Here is a 12281-nt window from a genome sequence, read left to right as displayed (position 1 = left end):
ATCATTTCTTTTTACGTTTCTGCTGTTGCTGCTTTTGTAATTAGTTGAGCTGCTACATAATGTTCCCATGTATTCCTTGGTGATAAAATGAAGTCTCAGATGTGGTTATGCACAGGACATACTGTGCTTCACAGTTTTCATTCAAATGGGAAATGATTCATTTGGTTTCATATTTCCATTGCTGCTTGTTACAGCTGGAGTGCATCACTTTACCCATGCTCATTTGTTCGTTTATTTAAACTATCTATCCATCTTTACCTCTTTATTCTGTGGATGATTAAATATGCAGGCCAGCTGTGCCCTCATTCAAAGCTAATCTCATTTATGTTTTTTCAGCCATGTAACAATCACATTTTATATAAAAATACAACAGAAAAGACTGAGTTCAAACCTCTGAAAGTTAAAAGTTTGAAACTTGTTTCTGTTGTCATTTAATAGAACAAACCTTTAAAATCTGTGTTGTGATCTATGTAATCTAGTGCTGTGTAGTAAATTGCTTTTCTTTTTTTGCAGTGTTGATTGACATGAGGTAGACATACTGTGAACATATACTCCATGTTAACCCAGGGGACATACAACAATACAATCAGAGATCTGGAAGTGTGTGAATTTATTTCAATCTTTTTTTCTTTTCTTTTTTTTAGTACAAAGTTTTTGTGTTTTTCTATCTCTGGTTTTTACTGTATGAGTATTTACTTTCTATGTTTTTGTAATCAGCTAATCAGTAATCAGCAGTCATTTCCATGTTTTTGTGGCTGAATAAATTGAACCTTGGACCTTGGATAGCCAGCAGATGGCACTGATGTGCCACAGTTACATCCAGGTTGCAGTGCACCAGCAGCACATTGACTGTTCATGATTCATGATTTTCTTCATTTAAAGAAGGTGCAAGATATCAGAAAATTAAATCCTTGTTAATTATTATTTAACTGCATATGACCAGAGTCCAGTAAACACCTAATATAGGCAATGGATAACACATTTCTTTTTGCTGTGACATCAATTATTGAGACTGGTCATCATCATTTTCTGGGAGGAAGGGTCTCTGACAGAGGAGTTGTTGTCAGATCGAGTCTTGCAGGTCAAAGCCATGGACCACAGGAACATAAATACACCTGAGATGGAAGAAGAAAGGATGTGAATTCTTCCAGGAAGTCATAAATGCACAGCATGTACTGTATGATCATGCACATACTGACCCTGCAGGGAGTTTAGTATCGTGAATACATAGATCCCAGGGAGGGAGACGTAGGTGGTGCTCATTAACCCCCAAGGTAAGCCCAGCACGCAGCTGAGGCCCAGCACTGTGGCACAGTCTTTCCACAACCTGCTCCCTTTCTCTTTGTCCATCATCTTCCAGGCACAGTCTCTCCTTAGCTCCAGGAGCTTGAACACCACCAGCCCCAGCATGCAGGAATTATACATTATCACCAGGCACGGGAAGGCCACAGTAGTGATGTAGCTGACTAAAAGCCTCTGCGGGAACTGGCTGCTCAACCAGCACCTGAGGGTTAATGAAAAACAAAGCAAAAATTAAAGTGGGAATGAATAAAACGGAGCACAGTTAGAATCACAGTCTGTGTGGCTGAACAGTTAAAATCCTAACAATCAATCTTGGTTAATTACATTTGCACTGTTGAATTCTGGTTGTTGTCATCCCTCAGCTCCAGGCTAAATTTGCCATAAACGCCAACAATCCCACACACCATTACAGTCAATGTAGGGAGACCTGCATGAAGACAAGAAAGACAGAGAATTTACTTCAACAAGTCCTGACTCGGTCAGAGCTGCCGGTGGGAGCACTTTGTTACACAGCTGTCAAAAATAAGCTGCTGGCGCCTATTGATGGTGTCTTTGTTTAAAGGGTAAGGCTGGTGACATTCTGTATTTTTCATTTTGTCAACAAACCCCATTACGACCAACACCAACAGTGAATTGATCCTGCCAACAGTTACTGCGTCGCCAAAGCCTGACATAGTGTGTTTGTCTGTGAGACAGAGCCTCAGTGTGTAAAAAAACAATTCAAAATGCATCAAGGAGCCACACCAGAGCGCCAGGTAACATATTTCTTCATTACACAAACATCTGTCATTAATTTGGACCTGACCCCACATACACCAGCACGCTACTTCCTCCTTTAAGTAATGCTTGCTAAAAACTACAGCACCCAGCTCTTTTAGGAAATGATTTACACTTTCATTAGGGACCAATGGGCCTGAGAGCCACAGCACAGGGAAGACACAAAGCACTGAGAGACAGACTAATGTATTGTTGGTTTGACATTGTTGACAATAATGTCAACACATCAACAACAAGAAAAGAGATGGAGAATATTGGCAGCCTTATCCTTTAAAGGCGCATTTTAAAGGGATGTGCACTGTGTACACAGGCCACAGGGCCCCACTACAGGAGAGCTAGATGAGATACTGTAGGTTATGATGCAGGAGCCCCCACAGAGCAGCCGCTTCAAGTTTTATTCTTAACAATGGACCGCAGGACTGCTTATATGTGAAAACTGTCGCTCATAGTGATGTTTTCACTGACTATATTCTACCTGTCAAGCAGCAAACATCAGAGAGACGAAAGTTAACAACAAACAAATATTTCCCTCCAGAGTCAGTGGAAGGGAGTGAGTATCAGGACAAAAATATGACTCCAAATGATTGATAATGTCCATTCTAGCCTGCTGGATGTATTTTAAGCAACCTGTTTGCTATCAGGTCTGTCAGTTTACAGTTTGTTCCTGCTGCCCCGAGTGGCCAAAAGATATATTGCAGGTTTAAAGCCCTTCAGATCTCAGTTGATGTTGAGGATTGGTAGAGCATATGTCCAAACAAATTTGAAGTCAATAAAATGATCACAGACACGCTGAGACACAATGAATGTTGGGCCTTCAGGGTGTGTGGCCTGGTGCCTGCTTCATCGTGATGCCTCTGTATCTGTGAGCAGACTAATACTGGAACCACAGAATGGGAGAAAAAGAGTCTTACAATATGAAAACATTTACATTGCTGTCAGCCACTAATGTTCCCATAATTCAAAAATAATTGAAGACTTTTTAATTTGACAGAAACACTGTCTCAGTCCGCTCACCCCATCCCACCACGCTGAGTTTGAGCAAGTATTTCCTGACGTAGATGTTGAAGACTCTGACTAGGAGAAGGTAGAGGTGGAATCCTTCCAGAGCCGTCCAGGTGAAGGTGGCCAGCAGGGACCAGTGTAAAAAGAGACCCAGACCCCGACAAACCCAGCCTTCCTCACTCTCCTTCAGCAGCCACACCCAGAGGCTGCAGAGCAGGAAGCTGAGGTGGAGGCAGAGCAGCGCCCCTGTTAGCTGCATGTGCACACCGATGGCCTTCTCTGGACGCCGCCGTCTGAGAGAGAAACAGCACACAGGATATTAAGATATTGGTCTTGCCCATTTATCTGATACAATATCACATCTGTCAGTCAAACACATCCATCCAATCAGTTTTGATGTTACCGTGGCTTCTGATGAACACTTCATTGTTTACTCTGTGCAGGCTGACTGACTACTGTGCCACAGTGACTTCAGACTCTGTCCTGATTCTGCTTTCATTGATTTTTCTATCATGTAGTATTTCTATATTATAATGAAGTAAAGTGTAAAGGAAGGGGTAGGCATTTACTCTATTATGTGTAAATACATGAACATCATTTTTCTCTTTCCTGTTTTGAACCTTACCCCCTGATAGGAAGTTAATCTCACATTTTGCCTACAAACATGTAGAGTGAGTCAGGGCTGCTCTTATGTTGACTGTGGTTTTTATCACATGCCAGCCAGCCGTGTGAACACAAACAGCAATGCAAGATTAAGAATTAGCCTGTTCTTTTTTTGGGGTTTTTTTTTTTTACCGTCACTGGCTTTTTAACCAGAATGAACATCATCATGTTTGCATGCAACTTGTAAATAACTTTTGACCCACATGACTGTGGGGTGCCACACTAGAACAACTATGTCCCAGATGTATAAAGAGAAACAGAGTCAACTTGGTCAAAGATCATTATCAGTATGAGAAAAACAAGAAAGCTGTATATAAATATGTCTATACTGTGGTTCAGCTTCTACCGGAAGAAAACACTGTTGTTGAAATAAATGAATAATAGCCCATACTTAACCGACAGATTTCTGAGGAGCCTTTACGAAACTGAGTGACAGTGCCTGCCTCGACCAAACTTTAAGCATTAATATAAATTAAACACCTAAAAAGTTTGTTATATAAACCAATTTAATCCTGTACAGCTGTCATGAATCAGCTACAAAGAGCAAAAGTGTTTTTTGTATGAGGCTGTCAACATGTATATTTCTGCTGGAAAGTTGGGCATTTTAATATGGGGGTCTATGGGGATTGACTCGCTTTTGGAGTCGGCCTTAAGTAGCAGGAACTGTAGTTTTTGGCACTTCAGTCTGGACTTCATTATTCAGTCTCAGGGATTGCAGCTTGTTCAGTCACATGACAAAGAAAGGACTTAACATGTCATCTCTGTTAAGAATAACATCGAAGATATTTTATGATATCAGAAAAGTCAATCAGAAATCTCACTGTAGACATATATAGATGATCAAGCTGATGATCGTGAAGATGACGGAGAGAGCTGATCCAGTGTAGGTGATGTAGGTGAGGGCCACAGCATTAGTTTTCCCAACTGATAACACAGGGTTCTGCAACAGAAAAAAGATGCAGCAAAAATTCCAAAAAATAAAATGTATTTTACCAAGTTTACCAGGTTTTATACACATTTTAAGTCTGAAATTCTTAATTTTGTAAACCAATTATGTACCCAAGTGACAAAATGTACCTTCAGTGTTAACAATGAACTGTAAGGACTGTTCAGCTACAATCTGTGTGCTGTCTCAGGCTGAACTGACACTTCATCAAGCCTCATCTCTCCATTGACTTATGCTGCTATGCAGGGGCGGGGCTTGCGGACAAGCAAGCCAGGCAGTTGCTTGTAGCCCCTGGCCACTAAGGGGGCCCCCGGCCACTTACAACAACGATTATTGATAGGCCTGGGCTTTCAGGGACCTCTGTTGGTTCCTGGACCTCACTTTGAGAACCACTAATCGATTTTTTCAGTATTCATCTCAAATGTCCCAGAAATTGTGCCTTTTATGTGTGCAAAAACCAAATTTTTGCAGCGTGCACGGGTGGGGTGAGGGCCCCAGGGATTTCTTGCTTGGAACCCCAAGAGACCCTAGCAACGGCACTGCTGCTATGCCATCCAAGCTTGCTGTTCTTGCACACCACGCCTGTGGTTTATAATGACAATGGTGGCAGATTTACCACTCAGAAAGTTTTGTATTTAGAAAATAAAACACCAACTTTTGCTGGCAAATTTCACATTAGCACTATGAGATGGTTAAAAATGTTGTCTCCAGCTGACTTTTCATTTCAGCTGATTTGCTTTAAAATGGGAATCCTGTATTAGGGGTCTTAAGTATGCACTTGATGGCTGCTGCGCTGGAAGATGAGGCTAAAGCTGCATGTCGTAGCCAGGCAGCATCTCGTCTGCTTATCCAGGCAGAAGAAATAAAAATAAAGACTATTTTCAAAGCTCTTTCATTCTAACAAAACCCTAATTAGCTACTTGTTTGCATTTTCAAACTGCATGTTTTCACTTTAAACATCACAAGAGGAAACGCTTTTAGGGTGAGGACTAACCGATGTGATTACTGGAGTGTAAACTTCTCAAATACAATTAAGAGCAGGACACACGTGCTGTCCATCCAGGACCGGCTTCCACACAGCAGGGAAGAACCACACAGTGATTTTGCTGGTCTGGCTTTTTAAAGATGGACCCTGTAATCCTGTAAACTCAGTTAGCAAATGATACGCTGCTTGGCTTCGGAAGTAAGGCTTGGTTACTATTTTAGGCAGCAAACTGATTAGACATGCATGCTAACGTTTGCAGCTTACATTTTGGAGGATAAACACTGTGTTTAATCCGTTCTTTTCACTTCTGCTCTTGTGTTTTAGGTGTTTGAAAGGGCCACTATGGCCCATTGTGAGCCTGTTAAGGTAAAAACATCCTGTAAGAGCAAATTATTTCATCATTTATTATCATTTGGCATGTAGCTGTTAAAAGAGCAATGACAGAAAATGTTCTGTAGAAAGATTTTTACCACAAGCACAGCAAAGAAGCTCAGGTGGTTACAGCTGCAGATAAATTCAGTTCCAGTGTCATTGGTATCACATCCCTCTGTGCTCCAATGACCTAAAAAAAAAAAAAAAAAGCACATAAAATGGATAAATCTCAAATAATGTGTTTTTTTTTTCTTGAGGGAACAAAAATAATGCAGGCTGGCACACTGTATGTAGCCCACCTGTTCCATCCTCCAGCCAAGACTCCTGCCAAAACACACAAGTCCCATCTTCCCACTGAAACATATTCAAAAGCATGTTCAAAATCAGAGAAAAGCAGATTGTTACTTTTTCCAAGTGTAATGTGAACAAAGCTGGTTTTATCATTTTACCTGCTTGTTGTGTTTGAAGGATAATTTGACAGGCTTTGAGAGGTTTGTAACAGGGTGGTTCCCTGCCCTCACTGCCAGGACAGTTTCTCCCAGAACAGTGCCTTGCCTGTGAACAGGCTGGGTTGGTTGGTGTGCTCTTCCCCTTCCTCTTCCTGGAGGGGGACTCAGCTGTAGTGACAGACAGAGGTTTCAGAGGGGACACATGACATTGGGTTGGGTTGAGGTTTGTCAACTTGTTTGTCCACTTCCAACACATGTAAAAGGGTTGCAACATTAGCTACAGTATCAAGCCTTGATTTTCATAGTTTACAAGGGATGACTGCGAGCATGCAGAGTTCCTGGAAATCAATGCAAATCAGCATGAGAGGAAAGTGCTGTCCCATATTATTACACACAGGTAGCTAACTTGGAGTAGAAGCCAGTGTCATGTACAAAAATATTAAGGTCCTCATCCATATACTTCCTCCTGAATTGCAGATCCTTTTGAACAGTCAGATTTTCAAAAGCTAAAAATGCTCCTACTTCCTTTTATCTACATGTAGAGTTTCAACTAAGAGGTCCCAGATTGTGCACCATTGGAACTACTGACCTGGAAGAAAGTGCTGTTGATCACAGTGGCCACCAGCAGTACCTCGTCCTCAGACACAGCTCCTTTGCTTCTTTGGAGAGCTGAGGATGGGATGTGAACCCTGTGATGAAGAGTGGGACTCACTTCAGCCTAAAAACCACAAGTACACACAAACACATGCAAAACATTAACTCACGTTTAGGAATATTGGTGTTTAACCGATAATTTGTGAACTCCTGATTTATGCACATATACATGCTGATTAGTTCATTTGCACTTCAGTCTGAGGCCATCCCCCAGTTGATGTGCCATATAACTGAGACCCAGATGCTGCTAAACAGTGTGGTAGCGAGCGAGGGATTCAACCAGCTATTTTAGTATCTCAAGTCTGAATACATTATGCCATCGAGAGCTACTGTGACAAAACATGTTTAAAAACTTCAGTTATTCCATTATCATCCAAGAGGTATCAATGACTTTGATAATGACCCAGCAGAGGTTAAATACCTGGGACTCCCCACCAGTCAGTTAGAAGTGAAGACACTTCTTGGATAAGAGGTGAAACATTTTCAAGTCTCTACAACCAAGTCCAGTTGCCTTTATTCAACCCTCTGGACGACCATGATCTGGATGACTGAGAATCTTCATTGACAGTGAAACTAACATCCTGAACTGAAGTGTACATGTATGTGTATGATGGAGACAACAAAAACAGTTTGTCTCCTGTTTTAGTTAGTTAGTGCATGACATACAAAACTTCTGATTATTTTTACCAAGAACCAGTTGAAAAAATAAAATATGGCCTCACCTCTTGAGACGACGTCACCATCAGACGAATGAAGTTTGGTGCAAAACGGCCTCTTAGTCCACAGGTTGCAATTCTGTCCTCATAACACCTACCAACACATAATTCATAGATTTCAGTATTTCAGAGAGAGTCATACAGTATACTGTAACTACTTTAATAAGTATTGGTTTTAGTTGAACAAACAACACTACTAAGCTGTCCTTAGGGAATTTTCAATAGCACAACTGACATTTTTATGATTATTGCACATAGTCATTTATGTATGGATTGAGAAAGTTGTACACCCATTCGGCTAGCAAAGCCATTTCAAAACACTGTTTGTAAGGAGAAATAAAAACAAATGCAGTCATATGCATTTAGTTCCTAACCTTTACACACTGTTCAGGTCAAATATTTGTACATTGAAGCCATTCTGGGTCAAATTAGACCCTTATCTACTGAAATGGATTTTAGATCCAACAGCAAGGAAAATGGTGTTTTGAGGGAATCCCTAATTCCTGTGTATATCTTTATGGGACTGTAGTGGCAGTAGTGAGTTGAAGGGGGACCATGACACTGTCACCAGAACGCCTATGCTCCCAACACATTTCTACATTTTTCTCCCACTGCTACAAGTTTTACAAAGACTAGTTTCAACTGGCAAATACTCTTCTGTTTTGTTTGTGAAATGTGAAATGTTCACGTTGAATCAATAGTTAATAGTTATAATTAGACAATATAATATCGCAGTGAGGACAGTGTTTGGTGTTTGTAACATTATAAATGGTTACATAATGAAGCCCACAGTTCTCAAAATGCTCTTCCTATTTTTGGTTTTCATCAAATATATTCAAATCATTATGGTTGTTATGTTTTTCATGTCTTAGGCAATATAGGCAGGACATGATAATGTGTGATAGTAGATGCTTTTCTCCAAAAACGAGTGACTCTCTGTGCTCTCTAAAAACTAATTAAGGATTAATTGCCCATTGGTTGATGTCAGATAGGCTATTTATACATTCTAATCTATCTATCTATACATTCTTCGTGAAGGTATTAAAAGGCTGCCAACCTGGAGCTGGAACCTGAAAAATTTCCTCCAAAAATCCGGTAAGTTGTAAGAATTGATTTGCTCAGATCTTGTTTGTGTGCTTCTTTTGTTTGAGGGTCTCACAGTCATGTCAGAGAGACAGCAGGGAAAACCCCAGTTATTCATGAGTGTAAGAGAAAGATGTACTCCCCTTCAAAAAGAGATATTAAGGTCTACAGCATCAGTTTAGTATCCGCTGAATGACTCACCTGGTCCAGGAAACATTGCTTTGTTTACACTCGTAGATGACATCTTCACAGAAGTCTGTCGGAGTGACAGAAAAAGAAAGTGACAGAGTCACAGATATTAAAACGTATGGATGGACAGACTGGATAGAGGTCAGCTTAATAAGAGAAAACTAGAAATGACTGATGTCAGCACAGACAGGATTTTCATTTTTTTTCTGTAACTCTTAGACCACCACTTACTCTGGGAAACTGTGGGTTTTAGTGTTGCACAGCTGGTAAGAATCCCTGGCAGAGGATGTTTTTTTTTTTTTTAAATGTGTTAATTAGTTTTTGTTTGCAAATTACAGCAAATCCAACAGCAAATCATTATCATATACAACAAAGCAAACTTTTCTCCCTGTTCTTCCTCCCATCCCCTATTCCCCTCACAAAATACTAAAGAAAGGTGTGTTAAGACTAAAAAACTAAGAAAAAAAAAGTTAATAACAATAGAACCCTGGATATGGTATACAGTATATACATGCCCGTGTGGACACAGATACACATACATATACACACATATATGCACACGCTCACTATAGTTGAATAAAAACAGACTGAAGACACTTTTCAAAGGCGTTCCTCAGGACATTATATCACACCGCATGGACATTCTACTCTCTCAGAACCTCCTCCTGCTGAAGTAAGTTACCAACATTAGCATCATGTCTTAAAAAGCATATTAAAGGCCTCTAGATGTCATCAAAGACATGTTGCTTCCGTTTAATAATGAATGTTATCTTTTCCATTGTCATGTTTAATGCCATTTCTTTAATCCACCTTCCAAATCTTGGTCCATCAACATTTTTCCAATTAAGGGAAATGGTACGTTTAGCCTGTAATATACACATATCTACAAGTCTAGATTCTTTACTTTGTAGTTGTGGGATAGTTGGATATGTGCCTACAATAAAAAGCTTGGGATCCAGTGGTAGTTTCGTATCTAATATCTGATCAATCATGTTCAAAATATCTTGCCAGAAGGATTTCACTTTCACACATTCCCATATGCAGTGGTACATTGCTCCTCTTGCTTCATTGCACTTAATACAGGTATCAGGGATGTTATCATTAAACTTGTGCAATTTGACTGGGGTTATGTATGTTCGCATCAACCATTTATACTGAATAAGTTTCAGGTTGCTGTTAATTGCTTGTTTCTGAGCTTTCATACATGCCTCTTCCCTGTCTTGTAGTGATATATCATCGCCTATATCTTCCACCCACAGTCTCAACTTATGTTTTGGAGATTCATCAGACCCGGATATAAGCAAATCATACAGAGATGAAATTAAACCTTTATTATAACAATAATAACTGATAACTGACAAATAACCTGTAACTACTGTCTCTAATGAGGAAGTAACAGGTATAGCCAATGAACAGTTCTGAGATGACGGTATAAAATTCCTAATTTGAAGGTATTTAAAGAAACGTGTTTTTGGAATGTTATATTTGGTTGATATTTCTGAAAAGGACATAAATACGTCATCTGTTCTGTACATATCTTGCACTTTCCTTAATCCCTTTTCAGCCCATGTTCGAAATCCTGGATCACTACTCCCTGGTTTGAAATTTGCATTACCCCAGATAGGACTACAACGTGACCAGGACGGATTGATGTTCAAATATTTACAAGTATCAAACCAAATGTCAATCATATTTAATACTATAGGGTTGTCTGTATTTTTCCTCAGACTTTTCCGATCTGCTGAATGCAAAAACAAGTTAAGTGGTAAGCTAGGCCTCACTGAGCAGGCTTCCAAGTCTATCCAGGCAGGGGTGTTTTCAGAAGAGAAATAAAACATGATGGAACGCAGTTTAGCTGCCCAGTAGTACCACTGGATGTTTGGGCACTTAAGGCCTCCTCGGTCATATGGTAGATATATTATATAAACGTAATCTTGGACGTTTATTTTGCCAAATAAAGTTGGTAAACAACTTCCTATTTCTAGTAAACAAGGAAGGGGGAGGGGGTAGAGGGATGTTTTGGAATAAATAAAGGTATTTAGGAAGGCTGTTCATTTTTAGGATATTTATCCTGCCAGTCATTGATATTAGTAATGGTGTCCCGCGTTCTAGAGATAAGCTTGTAGTTTCCTGCAGTGAGTCATAGTTTATTTGAGTAATCTTGTTCACCTCAGGGAAAATTTTTATACCCAAACATGTGAAGTTATCTGTAGAGCTGAAAGGAGAGACATTAACGTTGCCATTTATCCTATCTAATTCATTAAGTAACATTATAGAAGATTTTGAGTAATTAATTTTGTATCCAGATATTTTTCCAAAGGTTTCAATAAGATCTATAAGTGCTGGAATGGAACTATTTAAGCAGAGGATGTATTAACAATAAACACAAGTGAACTCACCACGAGCTTGGATCTTAGATAACCAGACGAGTGTGACGACAGACAGAGTAATCCACATGGTGCCTCGTGGTTCTTCAAACACCTCAATGCTGTTACAGTCCCACGGACAGCATCGCTCAGCTGAATCGAGGTTTGCTTAATGAGGTGAGGAGGGAGTTTCACATCTGCATATGTAACATCGTAGTGGTGGAGCGGAGGCGGGTTACAGGAAGTGATTCATATTAGATGTGTTTCAAAGAGTTTTTTAATGATCCACTTCTTTGGAGATGCTGGAGTTGGTTTTCATAGAAATCTCCTTGACATATCTGATGTGCCCATGAGAGATTAAAATGTCACATTGTGGATTTATAGATTGCTGTGGGAGAGCCCTCTGAAGCCAGGCTCTCATCATTTATTTATTTTAAAGAGTTATTAGTGAAAAAAGGGATCTCCACCACTCATTATGTGACTCTGGGTGTTCATAGAAAGAAACAATGTGAATATTTTACTATGACTAAATCTCCAACATTAGATGGGAGCTTTAAGAAAAGGGGAACTTGACAAATGTTACAGTTTCCTAATAGACACAAGAAAAAACGTCAAGTCACAATGGTCAAATGACACAACTGGAAGTGAAACTCAGGCTGGCACAGTGAACTGTTTTCTGAAGTTGACAGCACTTAGGAGGAAAGGAAAATGTAATTCACCATGAGGTTATCTGAAGATTCTTTAATATAGGTCTGAATTATTCAAAGCTGTGCATAT

At 39.8% G+C, this 12281-nt stretch overlaps 1 protein-coding gene across 1 annotated transcript; it reads right to left on the bottom strand.

Annotated features, from left to right (window-relative positions):
• Positions 1–594: 594 nt before the first annotated feature.
• adgrg3 (adhesion G protein-coupled receptor G3) lies at positions 595–11683 on the bottom strand. Its single transcript, XM_076735629.1, has 12 exons — positions 11538–11683; positions 9151–9205; positions 7873–7960; positions 7086–7214; positions 6497–6664; positions 6347–6401; positions 6146–6237; positions 4566–4684; positions 3094–3374; positions 1627–1729; positions 1200–1504; positions 595–1115 (listed from the first exon to the last, which is right to left on the bottom strand). The coding sequence occupies exons 1-12, from the start codon at positions 11593–11595 to the stop codon at positions 1000–1002; spliced, it is 1569 nt and encodes a 522-aa protein (XP_076591744.1). The 5' UTR covers positions 11596–11683; the 3' UTR covers positions 595–999.
• Between the last annotated feature and the right edge of the window lie 598 nt (positions 11684–12281).

The sequence above is a fragment of the Chaetodon auriga genome, chromosome 1 (assembly GCF_051107435.1).
Source record: "Chaetodon auriga isolate fChaAug3 chromosome 1, fChaAug3.hap1, whole genome shotgun sequence".
Classification (NCBI taxonomy): Eukaryota; Metazoa; Chordata; class Actinopteri; order Chaetodontiformes; family Chaetodontidae; genus Chaetodon; species Chaetodon auriga.
This window is presented reverse-complemented; position numbering and strand designations above follow the sequence as displayed.

Coding starts and splice junctions, on each gene's coding strand:
- adgrg3 (XM_076735629.1), bottom strand. CDS start 11,595: ATGTGGATTACTCTGTCTGTCGTCACACTCGTCTGGTTATCTAAGATC. Junction 6,402..6,496: donor CCTTCAAACACAACAAGCAG/GTAAAATGATAA, acceptor AATATGTTTCAG/TGGGAAGATGGGACTTGTGT. Junction 1,505..1,626: donor CAGAATTCAACAGTGCAAAT/GTAATTAACCAA, acceptor ATTAACCCTCAG/GTGCTGGTTGAGCAGCCAGT.